Source organism: Hydra vulgaris, chromosome 13 (assembly GCF_038396675.1).
Source record: "Hydra vulgaris chromosome 13, alternate assembly HydraT2T_AEP".
NCBI lineage: Eukaryota > Metazoa > Cnidaria > Hydrozoa > Anthoathecata > Hydridae > Hydra > Hydra vulgaris.
In genome coordinates this window covers 6,799,939-6,820,000 of record NC_088932.1, presented here as the reverse complement: position 1 = coordinate 6,820,000, position 20,062 = coordinate 6,799,939, and the positions used below count along the sequence as shown (strand labels likewise).

General features: G+C 28.4%; 1 protein-coding gene across 1 annotated transcript in view; it reads left to right on the top strand.

The window, feature by feature from the left end:
• The window catches only part of LOC136090131 (uncharacterized), a 24,129-nt gene extending 4,450 nt beyond the window's left edge, over window positions 1-19,679 (top strand). Inside the window, exons 2-4 of the mRNA XM_065816241.1 lie at window positions 7,301-7,585; window positions 7,944-7,971; window positions 19,416-19,679. Of these exons, the coding sequence (XP_065672313.1) occupies window positions 7,301-7,585; window positions 7,944-7,971; window positions 19,416-19,449 (347 nt within the window). The 3' untranslated portion in view covers window positions 19,450-19,679. The remainder of the gene's footprint in view (window positions 1-7,300; window positions 7,586-7,943; window positions 7,972-19,415) is intronic.
• Window positions 19,680-20,062: the final 383 nt, after the last annotated feature.

Genomic DNA, 20,062 nt, shown 5'->3' with positions numbered 1-20,062 from the left:
AAAATTGTGTTATTTTTAAAAATAATTACTTATTTTATGCTATTACGACGTACAAGATATACAGTATCGGACAAAACGAGTGCAACCAAATAATGCTAATTTAGTTTCTTTATATAAACGTGCTGCATTTTTTCAATTTAGAGAAATAACTATTTAGTCGTTTAGAGACAAAGTTCTTCAAGTTTTATTCATCACAAAGATCATTATTTGTACACGAAAATTAATAAATTAATCGAAAGTATTTAAAAAAATTGATTTCCTTCCAGACAAAACAAGTGCAACTCGACAAAATGTTGACCAAGCTGTATTTCGCTATCAATATTTCGTGGCGAATCCTTTGTTGTCGATAACAGCCTTGCATCTTCGAGGCATAGATTTGATCAGGTGATCAATGAAACTTTGTGGAATCGCTGCCCAGGCCTTTTGGATTTGTTCAAACAGTTGATCCTTATTACGAACACCTTCACGAATAATTCTGCGGTTGACGATCTCCCACAGGTTCTCTATAGGGTTGAGATCCGGAAATTAAGGCGGCCAATCCATCACCGATAGGTGGTTGTCTTGAAACCACTGCATGACTACTTTTGTAGTGTGTTTCGGATCGTTGTCTTGCTGAAAAACCCATTTTATTGGTATATTCCGTTCAGCATGAGGTAACATAACATCTTTCAGGATGTTTTTATACATGAAATGGTCCATTATTCCATCGTTACGATGTAATGGACCTAGACCGTTAGCAGAAAAACACCCCCAGACCATTACATTGCCTCCACCATGCTTCACGGTCTAATGGCAGTAACGTAAATCGAGGCGTTTTCCGGCCGGTCGACGTACATGGCAAATGCCATCGCTCCCAATGATGTTGAACTTCGATTTATTACTGAACAGGACAGTTCGCCATTTCTGCACATTCCAGTCAATATGAGATGTAGAAAATAGGAGTCTTTTCTTCTCGTTTTTTAGTGAAATCAGCATTTTCTTTGCAGGGCGTCCAGAAAATAATCCGGCTTCAACAGCACGTCGTCTGATTGTTCGGTTCAATACAGGCAGCTCGAATTGCTTTTGTATCTCGACTGATGATATCCAGGGATCTTTTTTGACGGATCGGACAATCATAGAATCCTCTTTAGAAGTGGTGGAACGCGGTCTTCTACCTTCGTTATCTGCTGCCAACTTCCCCGTAGAACGATATTTGGAACATAGTCTTGATACGGTCCATTTTTTCACGCGATATTTATCACAAATACTTTTTTGTGACATTCCACTTACGTAATTGCCAATAATTTTATTTCTTAGTTTCAATCCAAGACTGTCGGGAGCCATATTTGCACTTGAAGTCATAAAAATAATAAAAATAAATAATCACGCTTCTCAAGGCTTACCGTGTTACATTTACCTTGTGATGATACAATAATGCTCTGTGGAACACAACGTCTTGGTTGGATGTGGACTGTTTTGATGTAATGAAATACTTGTTGTATTTCACTTCTTGTATTGATGTTCTTCGATAAAACACCTTTTTTTTTTTTTTAAAACATGTTTTATTTTACAACTACAAAGTAATTACAAGTTACCAATCACTGATTGGCAGTAAAGATATACAAGTTTAAATCATAAATGTAAAGTTCAAAATATACGAGATAAATAAAAATGTAGTTGCTTACAACTCCAAGACATGAATAAAATAAATACCAATTACAACAAGATTATAACGTGTAAGTAAAAATAATCCGAGAAATATATCTCTATATTACTCCAATTAAAATAAAAAATACAATAAATAAAAATAATCTGCTGATTTTTTGGAGGAGAGTTTAGATGTTTCACTATAAGTTAATTTACCACATTTCAAGATAATGTTAATGTATAAATATGATAAAAACAAAATTTGTGTAAGATTGAAAAAAAACTTTGATATAACTCACTTTGATAAACTGTATTGATATACTATATACTGACTTATTGATTTCCATATACTGACTGAATTACATGTCGATTTACATGTCTCTTATATAGTAAAATAAACCTGTGTGAATCTGTTCTGGAAGATTCTAGATGCTTCTTTTCGATGCTTCTGGAAGCTTCTGGATGCGTCTGGATGCTTCTGAATGTTTCTGGATATTTCTGGATGCTACTGGATGCTTCCAGATGCTTCTTCTGGAAACTTCTGGAAGCTTCTGCATGCTTCTGGAAACTTCTGGAAACATCTGGATACTTCCTTTAAGTATTAAAAAACTTCCGTGACGTTTACACGGACCAGACTTAAGAAAATGAAACAAACCAAAAAAGTTGCACTTGTTTTGTCCGCTGCAAAATGGCACTTGTCAACGAAATTCTCCTTGTGTGCTGTCACCTCTCAGCTGATTGCCCATGTCATGGCATGCTATGACTCTAGACTCCTGAACTGTTTGCTTTGGTAGTATGGTTCGTTTCTTTTTTAAGACATGTAAAATTAGGAGCACTTTTTAGCATTGTTCGATGTTGGTTGCAAATGTTTTGTCCAATACTGTATATATATATATATATATATATATATATATATATATATATATATATAGATATATATATATATATATATATATATATATATATATATATATATATATATATATATATTAGGGTAGGTCACTTTGGAAAAATTTTTATGATTAATATTCGCTCGACATTTTTCTTAAGTCTTTAATCATATGATACTGAGATCCAGTTCTTTTATTAATTTGCATTTAATGTTTAGTCAGGTAATTTTTAGCTTGAAAATTTAAGTTAAATCATAAATATATAATTTTCCTAGCGTTTTCTCTTTCTTTTTTTTCTATTATTATCTTCAAACTACCTTAAATCAAATAAATGTCTTAAACTACACCTATTTAATCAATAATAATATCAAAGTATGATTTAAATTATAGCAACTAAGCGGGTTATGATTTCATCATAAAAATTGGTAATAATTAATTTTTTAAAATGTATTTATGACTTGTATCCGAAAATTTTCTTTATATACGCCAAAGTCAGACCACTAGTTATAGTTTTATTATTTAGTAAAAGGAATAAATAATTATGCATGTATCTATTGTATAGAAATAAGTTTACAGTTATAAATAATGGCTAAAAAAACTTGTTATAAAGTTTAATGCAAATTAACAAAGCTAATTTGTACAGTCAAAACGTTACTAGAGTCAGAACTGCCAACTTTAAAATTTTGTGATACGGTCTCTTTCTTAGAAGGTTTGAAGAAAATGACCAAAGTTTAAGACTAACTTCTGAAAAATTGTGGACTTCAGTAAAATATTTATTCCAAAATATTAATCCACTTATACCCATCATCTTAAATAAAATAGGAAAGGAAAGAATCAATCATGACTGGAAAAAAGCATATAATCCGGCGTTAGGTAGGGGAACATCTTAGCAATTTTTTGATCATAAACTAATCTTAGATAACCTGTTTGAAAAACTAAGGATAAATGTTCAATAAAATCATGCAAGCAATCTAATTATTATGGCTGCAACCGAGTCTTTCATATTGTTTGCAAATGTTCTCAGGAATATAAATTTCTTATTGTTGAACTTAAATTTTTAAAGTCACTGAGGGATAAAGTTGGTTTTAAAAGTAGAATGCAAATAGGTCCAGCTAAAAGAATAGAAGTATCCAGACAAAAAAAATATCATCAAAGAAAGTAGAACAAATCAAAGAAAGTCAAAAGGGAGACTGTATAGTATTCTGATGTATTATTTCAAAATGATGTGGAGTCAGATCATGCTGAGAATGATTACAATGACAGTGATTATTTACTAGAAATTCAAAAAGTTTCTCAGCTAAATACTTTAAATGCAAATCATATTGTATTGCTGGCATTAAGATTTGGTACAAGAAACAGAGCAACTGCATTAATAGGTACTGCAACATTTAAAGCAGCCAAAGATGCAAATTTTTTGAAAGATCATACACCTGATAAAAGCCTAGCGCTAGATCATATAAAAAATCGAGAGATCAAAGCAAAGGGTAATAAGGTCTGTAAAGAGAAACATAACAATGAAGTAAAGGAAAAGGGTCTACATTGTATAATGTTCTATGGTAGAAAAGATCTTACAAAAAGCAATTGTATACGACAATATTGGTAAATCATACCATAAGTAGACAAAAAAAATCAATTTAGTATTTGTTCTGAACCTAATGGAAAATATTTTTTCCACTTTTTAAATAATTCAGAGAAGAGAGAAACTCGAACACCTGCTGAACATATCGCGGAACAACTTTATGATTGGATATTTGCACATGACGTTGAAAACCAATTAGTTTCAATTGAAGGAGATTCAACCAACCTTAACACAGGTTTTATTTTTATTTCTTTAAATGGTAGTGTAAAATGTTATGTAATATTAATTAATATTAAGTAATTTTTTTACTGAAAATAAAAAGTTATTATAGGTTGGGTGGGTGGAGTTAATTAGTTTTTTGAGAAAAAAAAAAGATTCAAAGTAATCTGGATTATTAGTGCGCTACACACCAAGAAATTGGCACTTAAGCTTTTAATGTTAGCTTTAGATGGAAAAAACTTATTTGAAAATAGATTCTCAGGAAACATCGATAAACTTATTAATATAACAACAAATCTTCCTATTTTGAAATACATCCCTCAGCTTGAATTTTTTGTAGATCTCATTCATCTCAAGAAGGAAGTTGTAGATTGATTGACTACAGATCGGAAATATTTTTACAGAATTTATAATGCAATAGCATTAGGTGTTTTTCCTGATGACTTAAAGAAGATTCAAATTAGCCAACACAATCATTCAAGATGGTTGAATCTTGCAAAAGATTACTTTGAATCCGGTGCTCCGAGCATGGTTTAGAAAGCAAAGATCTATAAAATTGAAATTGTTAGCAGAGTTCATCATGGGTGTTTTTTCCATTATGTGGTTTAAGCTTAAGGTATCAAACTTAGTTATGTAAATAATGACATGATATAATAATTTAAAACTTTAATTGATTTAATAATTGTAACACAATAGTTATTATTCTAAAGAAAAGTAAATAATTTTAGACTAAACACAGTTGGATTTAAGTTCCACGTCATATCCTTAAACAACTAGCCTTGGTAAAGAAAAAAAAAACAAGTTTATGAAGGTTATTGTTTTACAGCACGTCTGCTCCTTTGCCTGAAATGTACATAGTAAATGTATTCTTCAGACAATGGTCTGTAGTTCAGGTGACGGAGAAAGGAGATTTGCTGTGCAGAATACAAATTAAGTTAAAAAAATAGGGACGAAGGAGGCGAAAATTCAGAAATAGCTGAATACCAGTGAAAAACACTGAATTAAATAGTCAATATAAAAATCAAATATAATTTATACATAAAGTTTATGTAAAAGTTGTATGTATAATTTATAATATATATATAAAGTTTATTATACTAATTTATATATAAGTATAATAAACTTTATATATATATTATAAATTATAATATATAATTTTATATATTTTATCTAGTTATATTTTTAATATCAAATATTCTAATAGAAAAATGAAGTAAATTAGTATCTACAGGTACTAATTTATTTTTTCTATCTAATAGAAAGATGCATGTATATAAATACATACACAAAAATAATACTTCTTAAGCAAACTAAAACATAAAACAATCTTGTTAAAACTAATTAAAAAAAAAATGTTAAAACTTAAAACTTTTAAGCCATATATTCTTCAATTTTATTTTGAATTCGAAAATAAGCTTTCGCGTCAAAAATCCTTAAAGAGAAGAGACTTTTGTTTAAGACAGTAAACTATTTTCTTCTGCATTATTATAGAGCTTTGCCTTTAGGTGAAATTAAAACAAGTGCTTGCTTTTAATAGCATTAATTTTGATGAAGCCCAAATTGTAAATTTAATTAAACGTTCCTTTACTTTTTACTTGCTGTCAACCGGTACCTTTTTTTTATGGTTCACTTTTTAACTACGTTTTCACAAACTATATTATAAAACGATCACATGCCTTTTATATCTATAACTATATTAAATTAAATACAACTGTTTCTGTGCTTGTTGTTATAACATTCTTATATTATTTAAATTTAACATCGTTATTTTATTCAACAGGTTAATACTATTCAACAGGGTTTAAATAGGACGATATTAGAGATTGTTGCAATATCAAGATTTTTCAACGCTTCTTTGTAAATAGGTACAGATATTTTGAAAATTAGTTTGCTAGAAGAGTTAGATGATTAACTGCCTATATTCAAATTTGTAGGGTTATTTCTTTAGTTTCATAGTGGGTGGTTGAAACATATATGGCTGTAATGTAACATACTTTCAGGTTTGTGGTAGGTTAGAAGCTGCAGTCGTTTAGATTTAAAGTAATATCAAGGTATATAACGATTTTTATATTGCCTTAAATAGAAACTCAAAAGTCTTTATTTTGCTTACATTTTTTCAAACAAATAATGTTCAATATTTAAATTGATGTAAATAAAATAAGAATGGTATGGTAAGCGTTTGTTATGGATGTCTAAAATATAAGTTTCTTTCTTTTTCATCAGCAGATTTACTTGCTTAACGAAGCTTTTCTGACTTTTCTGATTATTTTGATTTTATGAAAATAGAGCTTTAAAACAGAGAAGAACATTTTTGACGTTGGCAACTCTTAAGAGGCTGTGCACCAGAGTATTTTAAAAACGCTGTGTTTTGTTGTCTATTTTGTTGAAAATGAAAGATGTTTAATAAAAGTTTTTTCGAGTTTTTAAATATTTTTTGATGTTTGAAGCTTTTTACTTTTCAAATATTTATTTTCATAAATGTAATTTATCATTAAAATAAAACTGGGTATGGGAATATTTCAAACTTCGCGGCCACCGTGATTTACTGTGAGCAATGTTAAATACTAAAATTTTTTTTGCTGTAAATTGATTTTTCTTTATTCACATATACTAAATTGAACGAATCATTTCGAAAAAGGTAAAAGTTCATTTATTAAAACTTTTTTAAATCAATAAAAAAAAATTTTATTAACAAAAAAAAAAGGTAAAATGAAAAAAAAGGTAAAGAAACTAAACATAGTGAGAGTAAAATTACATAACTGCTATAAAGATATTTAAATAAATAATATGACTTTTATTTTTTTAAAAAAAAATAATCATGAAGAAGTTTTAAATTTAAGAGTATTGTATAAATGTACTTTGTGAAATGACGGATTTAATTTATTTATTTTGTGATATTGCTTATGTGATTTATTTTTTAAACCGTTTTTAAAAACTTTTTTAAACATTTAGTTTAATTTTTTTAACTAAAAATTTCAATAAATAGTGTCAAGAAATTCATCGAATCCTGACAAATTGCCTTCTAATATTTTTGGTATAGTAAGTTATGAAATTGGACCAGATTGGTATCGACTGGGAAGACATTTAGGTTTACGTGATGCAGACCTTAATAACATTGATTCTGATAAAAAAACGAGTTTTGAGAAAGCTGATAATGTTTTAAAATTATGGAAACAAAAACATCAAATAAATTCATGGGACCAATTAAAGTTAGTACTGGAATCTTTTGAACGTTTCGATATAGTGAATTTAATTGAGAGGAAATGCAGAGGTAAAATAACTAAATTGCAATAATGTTTTCATTTCATTTTTATTTTTTTCTACTAATACAATTGAGGCGTAAACTTCGTAGTTAAATGCTCTTCCTCAGATTTCTGTGATAATTTTTGGACTTTGAGCAATTTAAGATGCTCATAGAAGTCCAAGTATCATCACAGGTATAAAAAGTTAAGAAGTATCTCATATATTAAAAAATCTATAACAAATTAATTATTAATATATAAGCTGTTTCTTAATTTTCTAACAAAGAACTGAGGTATTGAATTAATCTAAGATTTGTTAAAATGGTTTAACTTTTATTTTTAATAAATAGATAAACAACATAAAAATGCTGAACTTTTAAATTTTAGATGAATTAGTTAATCAAAGAAATTCAAGGTAAATAATATCTTTATGTAAAGTTTTTTTTATTTAGTTTAAGATTTATTTATTGCATCTTATTATAATTATGCTGTATTTATTTAGCAAATATCCGTGAACCTGATTTGAAATGCAGTTGCGGAATTTTAGAATAAATTTTTTTTAATTAACCCTTGTATTACTATAAAAAAGCATTTCAAAAGTTTCATCACGTGTCTTCACGTGTGAAAAATAAAAATGACTGAAAAATTTTATAACTGTTAAAAAATGTTAACACTAACTCATCTTTAGTAATACTAAGAAAAGTCTTTATTAAATACTAAGAAAAAAACTATGAACTCTAGATATAATAAAGCATCAAAACATTAGAACGTTACATTAAAAATTATTTTACATTATAACGTTATTTCACTATATAAACTTTTTTGTTAAAGTATTCTAGCTAGTAAAAGTTAAAAAATCAATATATTATAGAATATAGATAATAAATCAAAAATATTATAACATAACAATAAAAATTGTTACATTACCTTATATAAGGAAAATTTAAAAAAGTCTAAAAAATAGATGCAAATACACAATCACATTTAAACATAACATTTTTTTGATATTAGGTTATGATATTTTTGATGTATTAATAATATTCTATTATAAATTGATTTTTTAACTCTTAGTAGCTGGATTATTTTATTAAAAATGTAATTAAAGTTAACCATTTTTTGATAAATTAGTTAAAGTAAAAGTAATACTTAACTGTAAATACATTTTTAATAAAACATACAAACTACAAGATTAAACATACAAACTACAAGATTGTCCATAAATTACGTAACGCAAACTTTCACAATAAAGAAAAAACCATAAACGGTCAAAAGTTTTCCCTTGTAGTGTCTTAATTTAATCAAAAAAGGAAAATAGCTCATTAAGTATAATTAGATTCGCCGCGTAAGAGAGCCTAATATCTCCTTCTTTCGTTTGTAAAATATTTTTGCGTTGCGTAATTTATAGACGATCCCTTACTTGCTAGTTCATAGCCTATTTATATTAAAACGTGTACACGAAATAAATGTGAAAGAATAAGAACGTGCTTTTTTTTCAGTGCTTGTAAAAAAATCTTTTAAATGTTTTGTATTTTGATTCTAACGTTTTGTGGCTTCAAAAAAATATGTTTTTGTATTTAACTTGAAATTAGTTTTAAAAATGACAAAAGAAGAAGACGTAAGAGAAAAAATAATCCACAAATATTTGCAAAATCCTAATAGTTGCTACAATTCGATCGCAAAATCGTTGCAAATACATCCATACACCTTTAGTCGTGCTATTCAATGTTTTTCTCAAAAAAATATCGATCAAAACGCAAATCTGGTGGTGGAAGAAAGCAAGGTTTTAAAGATATAAAACTATTCAGAAAACTGGTTAATAGTTTTAAGAATAACCCAAACCTTTCACTAAGGGAAACAGGCAAAAATATAAGGATTTTCTCATAGTTTTGTTGCAAAAGTTAGAAACATGGTTGTCATTCTTTCAAAGCACAATATGTGCCCAACCGTTCTGAAACTCAACAAAAAAGTGCAAGAACCCGCGGCAGAAAGTTGTATGACAATTTTGTTTCTAAAAATTTCTGTATTATTGAAGACGATGAAACTTATATCAAGAACAATCATCAACAAATTTCTGGTGCTGTTTATTATATTGCCAAATATAGAGGAAAAGTAGATAAGAAATTTAAATACACAAAACATGACAAGTTCGGTAAAAATGCTTTGATTTGGCAAGCTATTTGCAGTTGTGGCAAAAAATCAGCACTTTATATTTCTCAGCCCACACTCTCTGGTCAAATATATGTTAAAGAACGTTTACAAAAACGCCTTTTACCTCTCATTAAATCACACAATATCAGACTTGTTTTCTGGCCTGATTTAGCTTCAATTCATTATTGTAAACTAGCTATGAAATGGTATAAAAAGAATAATGTGAAATTTGTGCCTAAAACAGAAAATCCTCCAAACTGCTCAGAATTGAGAGTTATTGAAAAGTACTGGACTATTATTAAAAGGAAAATGAAAAAAACAAAAAAGCTTTGCAGAAACTGTTGCGTTAGTTTGCTAACGCAGCAGCCAGTTGGTTTCTTGTTTTTATATATATAAGAGAAAGCGCTCCTTTCTCGCTCTCTTGCGCTTGCTCTTGCTCCTGCTACTGTACTCTCTTGCGTTTATATTACAACGTGTGACTTGGCGTATTCACTTGGCGTGATCCAAGGGTTTATTGTAAATAACGAGTCGTATCTTCAAGAAATATATTGTAAAGTAATCTTATCTGCGTGATTTATTACTAGAGTCCCTTCTAAACTCTTTATGGAGCCCACGATTTAAAAGATAATCGAAGATTTAACTAGCTAAGTTGTTTTTATTTTTATTAATTATTTTGATAGTTGATTTTTTTTTGAGATTTATGATAAGACTACTACAGATTATTATATTTTAATTTAGGTGAAATTGATGCTGTTCTTCGTGGAGAATACGATTTACGTTTAAAAAATTACGTTTAAAGACCAAGTTACGTTTAAAGTTACGTTTAAAGACCAAGTTACGTTTAAAGACCAAGTTACGTTTAAAGACCAAGTAAAGCTAAGTGATTTTATTATTTGAGATTTAAGTTTATGTTTAGTGATTTTAGACTATATTTAAGTTAACATATCGTATGTATAGGAAAATAAGATTAAATAATATTAAAAATAAATTAGACAAGATTTGCGATATCCTTTTGCGAAACTTCTTAAGATTGAATTCAGTTGTTCAAAATACTTTCTGCCATTTTGAATTTTATTTTATTGCTCTGTGTTTGTCGTTTACTGATAAATTTCTTTTAAACAAGTTATTGTACGCTATTAAAAATTTTAAAGTCCGTGAAAATTTAAACTTTGAAACGTTCTATTTAACTAAAACATTCTAAAATTAATTGCCTTTCTTTATTGTGCAATAAATACTTTTAAGTTAGAAATTCTCCTTTAAATTTGACGTAAGATTTGTGAAATGTCTGTACTAACAACAAAAAGAAGAGTGCGAACTATGAATGTCAATTCTATTAAAAAAATATTCGATCAGGCAAACGATTTAATGGAAGACGTTAACCATAATGAAAATTTATCAGAACTTATTAATCTAAGAGAAACGGCGAATGATAGATTTGAGAGAATTAAGATTTTTGATGATGAAATTTCAATTTTAATTGATGACGCGGATGAGTTACAAATTAACGATAATTTAGCTATTGACTTTACATTAAGCTTTATAAGAGAGAATTCAAAAATAAGCAATTTTTTAAATAAATTTTCTATTAAATCTAACGACGATGCGAGTTCTACAGTAACATTTAAAAGTAATAAAATGATTAAGCTTCCAACATTGAAAATTGAAGCATTTGACGGCAATTGGCAACCCTTTTGGGAAAATTTTGACTGTGCGATAAATAAAAATGATGACCTAAGTAATATTCAAAAAATGATTTATTTAAGGAACTTGGTTCAAGGTCAAGCATATTCAGCTATTAATGGTCTGTCGCTTTCTAACGATAATTACATTATAGCTTTAGATATTTTAAAACAAAGATTTTCGAGTAAACAATTGACAGTTTCTTTTTATATGAAAAAATTATTAAAGCTTGAACGCATTAACAATATTAAAAATATAAGTTCTTTGCGAACTCTTCTAGATACTGTGGAAATTCAGATACGTAGTCTAGAAAATATTGGTATTAATTCCTCGATGTATGGGACTTTACTTGTACCAATAATACTTGAAAAGCTTTTAGAGGAGCTCAATTTAATTATTAGTCGTAAATTAGATGAAGATGGAGCCTGGGAAATTAAAGATGTGTTCGATATTTTAAAATCTGAGTTAAGAGCGCGAGAACACATAAATTCTTTTAACGCAAATACTTTAACTTTCACTGCCAGTACGTTTCATTCGAGTGATAATTCAAATAGTAAATACGATAAGAAAACTTATAATTATAAAAGAAATGATTCTTATTCACCTGTGTGTTTATTTTGCGATAATAACCACAAATCGCATCAGTGTAAATTAGTAACTTACATTACGGCTAGAAAAAAGATTTTAAGTGATAAAAAGTGTTGTTTTCGTTGTCTTAGTAATAAACATTATAGCAATAAGTGTTCATCAAAATTAAAATGTTTTAAATGCAATCGATTTCATCATGTATTTATTTGTGACAGTGACAATAGAGATAAACATAATAACAACAAAGACAGCGAGTTGACTTCAGTAGCGAGTACATCTTTTCTTTCTGCTTCTAAATCTGTTCTTCAACCTACTGAAACCGTATTGTTACAAACAGCAATAGCTACTGTTAAAAATCAAGATCATTCCAGATTTGCTACATGCCGAATTTTATTTGATAATTGTTCGCAACTAAGCTACGTCACTCCTGAGACTTGTGCCAAACTTAACCTAAAACGTATTAATAGTAAAGAAATTAACATAAAAACATTTGGGCACGGTAGCATTTCTGAAGTCTTAGATAGAGTGAGAGTTTCTATTAAAAGTATTTATGGTTATTTTATAAGTATTGAATGTTTTGTAAAGGATATATGTTCCCCTTTAAGTGGGCAGCATATTAATATAGCACGTAATAATTATAAACATCTTAAGGGTCCTAAATTAGCCGATCATAATAATTCTAAAGAAAATTTATCAGTTGACATTTTAATAGGAGCAAACTTTTATTGGAAGTTTATAGAAAATTCTATTATTAGGGGAGCTACTGGTCCCGTAGCGATTAAATCTACATTAGGATATTTAATAAGTGGTCCCATGATAGTTAATAGGGATCAATTTGATAATTCAACTGTTTTAACTTCTCTTGTTTTAAAGGTTGCGTCTGATTTTAATAAGGAACAAGTTTTAATTAAAAATGACTTTAAATTTATTATGGGATGATTCCATAATTAGTGAAAGTGATAAGATTGTTTATGAAAACTTTCAGAAAAATATTAAGTTTAATGGTTTAATGTATGAAGTTGAATTACCTTTTAAAACAGATCATCCGGTGATAGGCGACAATTACAATTTATGCAAGTCTAGGTTTTTAGCATTAGAGAAAAAACTTGCAAGCGATAGAGATTTATTTGCATCTTACAATAATATTATTAAGGATCAATTATCTAAAGGCATTATTGAGAAAGTCTCTAATTTTGAATCAAATATTGGTGACGTTCACTATTTACCTCACCGCCCTGTAATACGTGAAGATAAACTAACTTCAAAGGTGCGTATAGTTTTCGATGCAAGTGCTTGCACATCTGGTCCTTCGTTAAATGAGTGTCTATTTTCAGGACCATCACTTACAACTTCATTATATAGTATACTTTTACGTTTTCGTGCAAAGCGGATCGCTATAATTGCCGATATTGAGAAAGCTTTTTTAAACATCGCATTAGCTGAAAAGCATCGTGACTTTGTAAGATTTCTATGGTACAAAGACTTATTTGATTTAGACAATAATAATTTAAAAAGTGCTGATTTAAGTGTTTAATGATTGTGTCGAGTTTTGTTTGGCGTGACTTCTTCTCCTTTCTTATTATCTGCGACCTTAATTAATCACGCTAAACATTATGCTGCGAACGATTTTGAATTTAGCAAGAAATTAATTCAATCGTTACATGTAGATGATTTTAATGCAAGTTTCGATTCTGTTGCCGAAGGACTTTTATTTTATAATAAAGCGAAATCGTGTTTAAGAGAAGGAAATTTTTACCTTAGAAAATTCGAGTCAAATTCAATGGAGCTTAATAGTTTAATCAAAGAGCACAATCCAACCTCAAGTGACATAACAAAAGTTCTTGGTTTAAAATGGGATAAAATTGAAGATAACTTTATTTTTTCCTTTCAGGATTTATTATATTTAGTGCACAATAAACCTTCTAAAAGAAGTATTCTTAGATTCGTTGCAAGTTTTTATGATCCTTTGGGATTAGTGAATCCCATTATTGTAAGATGTAAGATATTATTTCAGTCGATTTGTAAGTTAAAGTTAGGTTGGAATTCACTTATAGGAGATGATATATTGATTGAATGGAATGATATTATTAATGATTTAGGTTCAGTACCTTTTATCTGTGTTCCAAGATGGTATAGTAAGTGTGTAGACAACATCCAAAACATTAAATTTGAATTATATGGTTTTTGCGATGCGAGCCTAAAAGCGTATGGGTGTTGTATTTATTTAAGGAGTAGCGCTGAGGGAGTTGCGAATTCTTGTCTAGTTACTTCTAAATCTAGAGTTTCTCCTTTGCTTAAAAATACTATTCCTAAGTTAGAATTAAGGGCAATGTTATTATTAGCTAATTTGTTTATAGTTGTATATAAAGAATTATCTTGTGTTTTAAATATTTCTTGCATCAAGTTATTTTCTGATTCTATTATTTGTCTTAATTGGGTAAACAATGTAAATAAAAAATATGAAGCATTTGTTCAGAAACGCTTAGAAAAAATTCGTTCTTTGTATGATATTAATTTTTGGAGTTATATTGAAAGTGAAAGAAATCCCGCGGATATTATATCTCGCGGATGTAGATTTAGTACTTTTCAAAAAAACGACCTTTGGTTTAAAGGTCCAAGTTTTCTATTCAATGATTTTATTTCATGGCCTTCATTTGATTTAAGCAAGCAAGGAGATTCTCTGTCTGAAGTCGCAACTTTAATTACTTCAGAACATTCTATAGTTAATTTAGATTTTATGAATATCAAGAATTTTAAAACATACGATCGTCTTCTTAAGGTTACAGCTTTAGTTTTACGTTTTGTTCGCATTATTAAAAAAGAATTCAATAATGATTTTTATACAATAACTACTTTAGAACTAAATAATGCGGAATTGTTGTGGATTAAATTTATTCAGAAAAGCATTTTTAATAGTGAGTCTTACAACCAACTTAAAAGAGATTTAGGATTTTTTACTGTTAATGAATTAATTCGTTGTAAAGGTCGTTTTTTTGAAAACGCACCGATTCCCTTTGATTCTAAGTTTCCTATATACTTACCTATTAAGAGTTACTTTTCAAATTTAATTATATTACATTATCATTATATTACTAAACATGGTGGTGTTAAAGAAACATTAAATGAATTGAGAACTAAGTTTTGGTTGTCAAAATCTCGTAGTCTAATTAAGACTATAATTAGAAATTGTCACGTTTGCAGAAGATTTGACAGTAAACCCTATAAATATCCGAATTCTCCGCCTCTACCCTTATCGAGAGTTAGTGATAAATATGCATTTAAGTACGTTGGAGTAGATCTTTGCGGTCCAATTATGATTAAAAACATTTATGAATCTAATATGATGTACAAAGCGTGGATATTTGTCGCTACATGTTGTAGTACACGTTTTCTTTATTTAGATTTGGTGCCCGATTGTTCAGCGGAAGCTTGCATTCGTGGTCTTCGGCGCTTTATTAGTCGCTTTGGCGCACCCTTACAATTCATAAGTGATAATGGTTCTAACTTCTCTGCGGAAGAAACTCAAAGCTTCACGAGTTTACGACGTATACGATGGTGTTTTAACGTTCCAGCAGCTCCTTGGTGGGGAGGGATATTCGAAAGAATGATCCGAACCACCAAGAGAGTGATTAAAAAAGTGCTTGGAACATCAAGAGTAACTTACGAAGAAATGACTACAATTCTGGCTGAAATTGTTGTTACTATCAATAACCGGCCGATTACATTTCTTTACGATGTGCCTGGTGACGAACCACTAACCCCAAATCATCTCGTGTTTGGAAGGAAATTACCTTTAGAATCTGCAAATCTTAGTAACCTTTTACCTACAGACCAATTCAATGATAAGCAAAAATATTTACACCAAAAAGCAATTTTGGATTTTTATTGGCATATCTGGAAAGGAGAATATTTAACAAGTTTACGAGAATTGCATAAAAGCGTGACACATCGAAGTTGGGGATTTCAAATGAAAGTCGGCGATGTTGTGATAATCGACGATCCAAAGGTTCCACGTTCAGTGTGGAAAATGGGCGTTATACAAAGGTTGCGATATTCAAATGATGGACAAGTACGTGCTGCCGAAATACGTGTCATTTCTGGCGATAGATCTGTTATTATTAAAAGAACAGCAAATAAAATTTATCTGTTAGAAAGACATTACGATATTGAAGAACAATCAACTCAAGTAACATTTGTGAGTGAAAAGAACATTGAAATTTTAAAAAACAATTTAAAAGTGCCGGCCGCAGTGTTGCGTTAGTTTGCTAACGCAGCAGCCAGTTGGTTTCTTGTTTTTATATATAAGAGAAAGCGCTCCTTTCTCGCTCTCTTGCGCTTGCTCTTGCTCCTGCTACTGTACTCTCTTGCGTTTATATTACAACGTGTGACTTGACGTATTCACTTGGCGTGATCCAAGGGTTTATTGTAAATAACGAGTCGTATCTTCAAGAAATATATTGTAAAGTAATCTTATCTACGTGATTTATTACTAGAGTCCCTTCTAAACTCTTTAGAAACATTAAAGATATTAAGATATAATTTCAAAAAGCATCAAATAGTTTTGGTTCTTATTCTGTGCGCAAGCTTATGGGTACCACTAAAGCAAAAGCTCGAAATTTTATTAGATTCCCACAAGAATAATCAAATTTTTTTTTAATGTTTGATCTTATTATATTATTGTATTAAAATTGTTAGTTTGTGCAAAATAAAAATTAAGGGGTACTTTTTTTTAGTTGTTTTTCTACTTTCACATTTGTTTCGTGTACACGCTATAACACGACTTGACAAATTTTCCGTAAAAATTTATTAGGCCCGTTTTTTACGGCTTATGTATAAACGCTTGAGTTTTTTTTAGGTTAAGAGTCGTGTTTGCACTATAAATATTTTATTCTTATTTTACAGTTATATAATATTTAGATTTTCTTTGAGTACTTGCATTATATTGTGCTGGATTTTTTGCTGACTAAATTCGTGCCTCAGTTTATTCCAATAACACCAAATACTGAAATAGGTTTTCAGGTTGAGTCGTATTTTATGTACGTCAACAAAAAGAGCGAAAACGCAACTAAGAATATTTGAAAAGCGTTTTACAAAATATTATTGCATAATTATGCACCATCATGATAAGCATAAAAAAATGTTCTGATTTGTCTAACAACAAAACCCCGTATTTAAGGAATATTTTCAAATTTTTATCTTTCCATTTTAATATATTCAAAACTGATAAGTTGATTTGAAAGATTTAACGAAATCATTAAAAGTTACATTTATGTTTGTGATTGAATTTTTCCCTACAATCTCATGTCAGTAGCTTGTAAATGAAGCTTGTATAATCCTTTTAGCACTTTGTTTTGCTTTATTGTGATTTTTTTCTTAATAGTACGAAATGGTCGTAGTAATGGCTTTTTTTGATTAAAAAAGCGCGATAAAAATGAAGGGTAATAGTATAAATAATATTATTTTGAATTAAATTTTAGGTTTCATGTTTGTAATTTAAAGTTTTGTAAAGTTTTATTATTTTCTCAATTTATGCAAACTCTTTTATTCGAAAATTTAAATACACAGTATGCGAGTTGAGTTTTTTACTTAACTAGTTTATGTACTTAAAATACAAGTCAACCGGTTTTCAGATACCTATATATCAACATGCGAATAAATATAAACTTGCATATTGCTAAAATTGCCTTAAATTTTCCATTGAAAACAAAATCAAAGGTTGGTATTTTCGCATTTATTATAATTGAAGTTAAAAAAAAGAAATACCTTTTTACTAGGAATATTTTTACGATCATTGTCTTTTTTTAAAATCTTCCACTTGACCTTTCGTGTAATTTTTTATTGCAAATTATTATAAAAAATATTATCAAAAATGCAAGATCTTTATTCAATCCCAATTTTTAGTGATTTTCAGTTGTAAAATCAACTCTTCTATAAAAATATATATAATTTGTTGTGCAAATTTTTAGTTGTTTGATTTAAAAAGTAGAAATATTTCCTAGAACGCTAATAAGATAAAAAATAAAATTAGACAGAGGTTGACTCGTATATCTAGGTTCTCCTCTGTATAAAATAACGTTTATTGGTTATAAGTTTACCAAGAGGACACACGACGTTGGAATAATGTTGAAATAACGTTGATCAAAGTCGATCAACGTCAATCAACTTTATTTCAACATCTAAATCTTTTTGAATTTTTACCGATGTAATTTGCTATAGTAAACATATCTAAGCTGTCTTCAGAATGCTAAGACTAGTAGTTATGTAGACAAGAAAGCTATACCTTGCGTATCGTTTTTTAAGGATTTTCATATCTGAAATTTTTTCTTCCCAAAATATATTTTTAGAAAACATTATGGAACAGACTACTGCAAAAGTTCTTTCACTATTTTTTATTTCTAAAAGACTGACAAAAAGTCACTGGTCATTCAACTATTTAAGAAGTAAAAACAAATGTCTTCTTCACGCAAATCATTCATATTATATAAATTTGGTTGTAGTGTTACATATAATGTAAAGAGTAACATATAAATTTGGTTGTAGTGTAACAAACATTGACTCAAAAACATTTGATATGTGATGCTTCTTGTCCTACTGTATATAAATGACCTGACTTGTGTTTATGATAGTTGCAATTATTTGGAATAAAACAAGTTTTTCTTTGGAATATTTACTCTGCAAAAAAGTATTTTGCAATGTAAATATTCAATTATGCTGCGTGTTCCAAACTTGCAGCAATTAAATAGCAACAAATGTCATTAACTCACATTAAGCCAAGAAATACAAGACATATTAGTTATTTTTGAGTCAATGGGTGCTGATAAAATTCTTAATTTTTCATTACTTTTTAATAAACTTTTCATTAGCTTTTTGATAGCTATCTCAGTATTCTGTGTTATTGGAATAAATTAAAGCAGGAAGCCAGTTAACTATAACCCAGCAAAACACAAAGTAATTACTCAAAGAAAATTTAACTATTATTTAGCCATTTCAAAAAATTTATATATGTACAAATATTAATATACGCATATATATATATACATATATATATATATATATATATATATATATATATATATATATATATATATACATATATATATATATATATATATATATATATATATATATATATACATATATATATATATATATATATATATATATATATATATATATATATATATATATATATATATATATATATATATATATATATATATATATATATATATATATATATATATATATGTATATATATATATATATATATATATATATATGTATATATATATATATATATATATATATATATATATATATATATATTTATTTATTTATATATATATGTGTGTGTGTGTGTGTGTGTGTGTTTGTGTGTGTGATTTGTATATTGAATTTGGCTCATTAAACTATTTATAGTATATTTAATACTTTTAATCCCAGCACACATACCGTAAATGGTACAACATCTTCCTAATGGTTCACTCAACATTGGCGAACCGTCAGCAAACAGTTTGGGGTCAATTCGGAATGATTAATAATATTGTTATTATCGTTATTCTTATTACTTATTTTTCTTTTTGTTATAACAACAATTTTATTAATATTACTGATTAGAGTATAAAAAAATTAGTGCTTTAAGTGTTTACCGTTTGTGGCATTACTGTTTGTAAATATCCGTGAAGTAAACATTTTCAGAATATATATGATTGATTGATTGATTAAATAATATTTTTTCAAATAGAGCAAAAGCAACATATAACTAAGTAACAATTTAAAGTATCACTTTCTGCTTCGTTTTCATACTTCTTTTGGAATTGCCTTCTGTGACCAGAAAGTCTTTGTCGATTTAAGGTTCAAACCAAGAATTCATTTCATGGAAAAGCTATATGTTTTGAAAAAAGCAATAGCTTTATAAATAATCGAAAAATGAAAATGAAGTAAAAATTAAGGTAAAATTTTAATATAACTTTCATAAAATTCTTTGCGCCATATAGCAGTGTTTAAGCTGATGGCGTCGATAAAGGCGGTAAGCATGAAAAAAATTCATTAACTTTAGTAAATTCCTATATTAACGTGTTAATAAAATC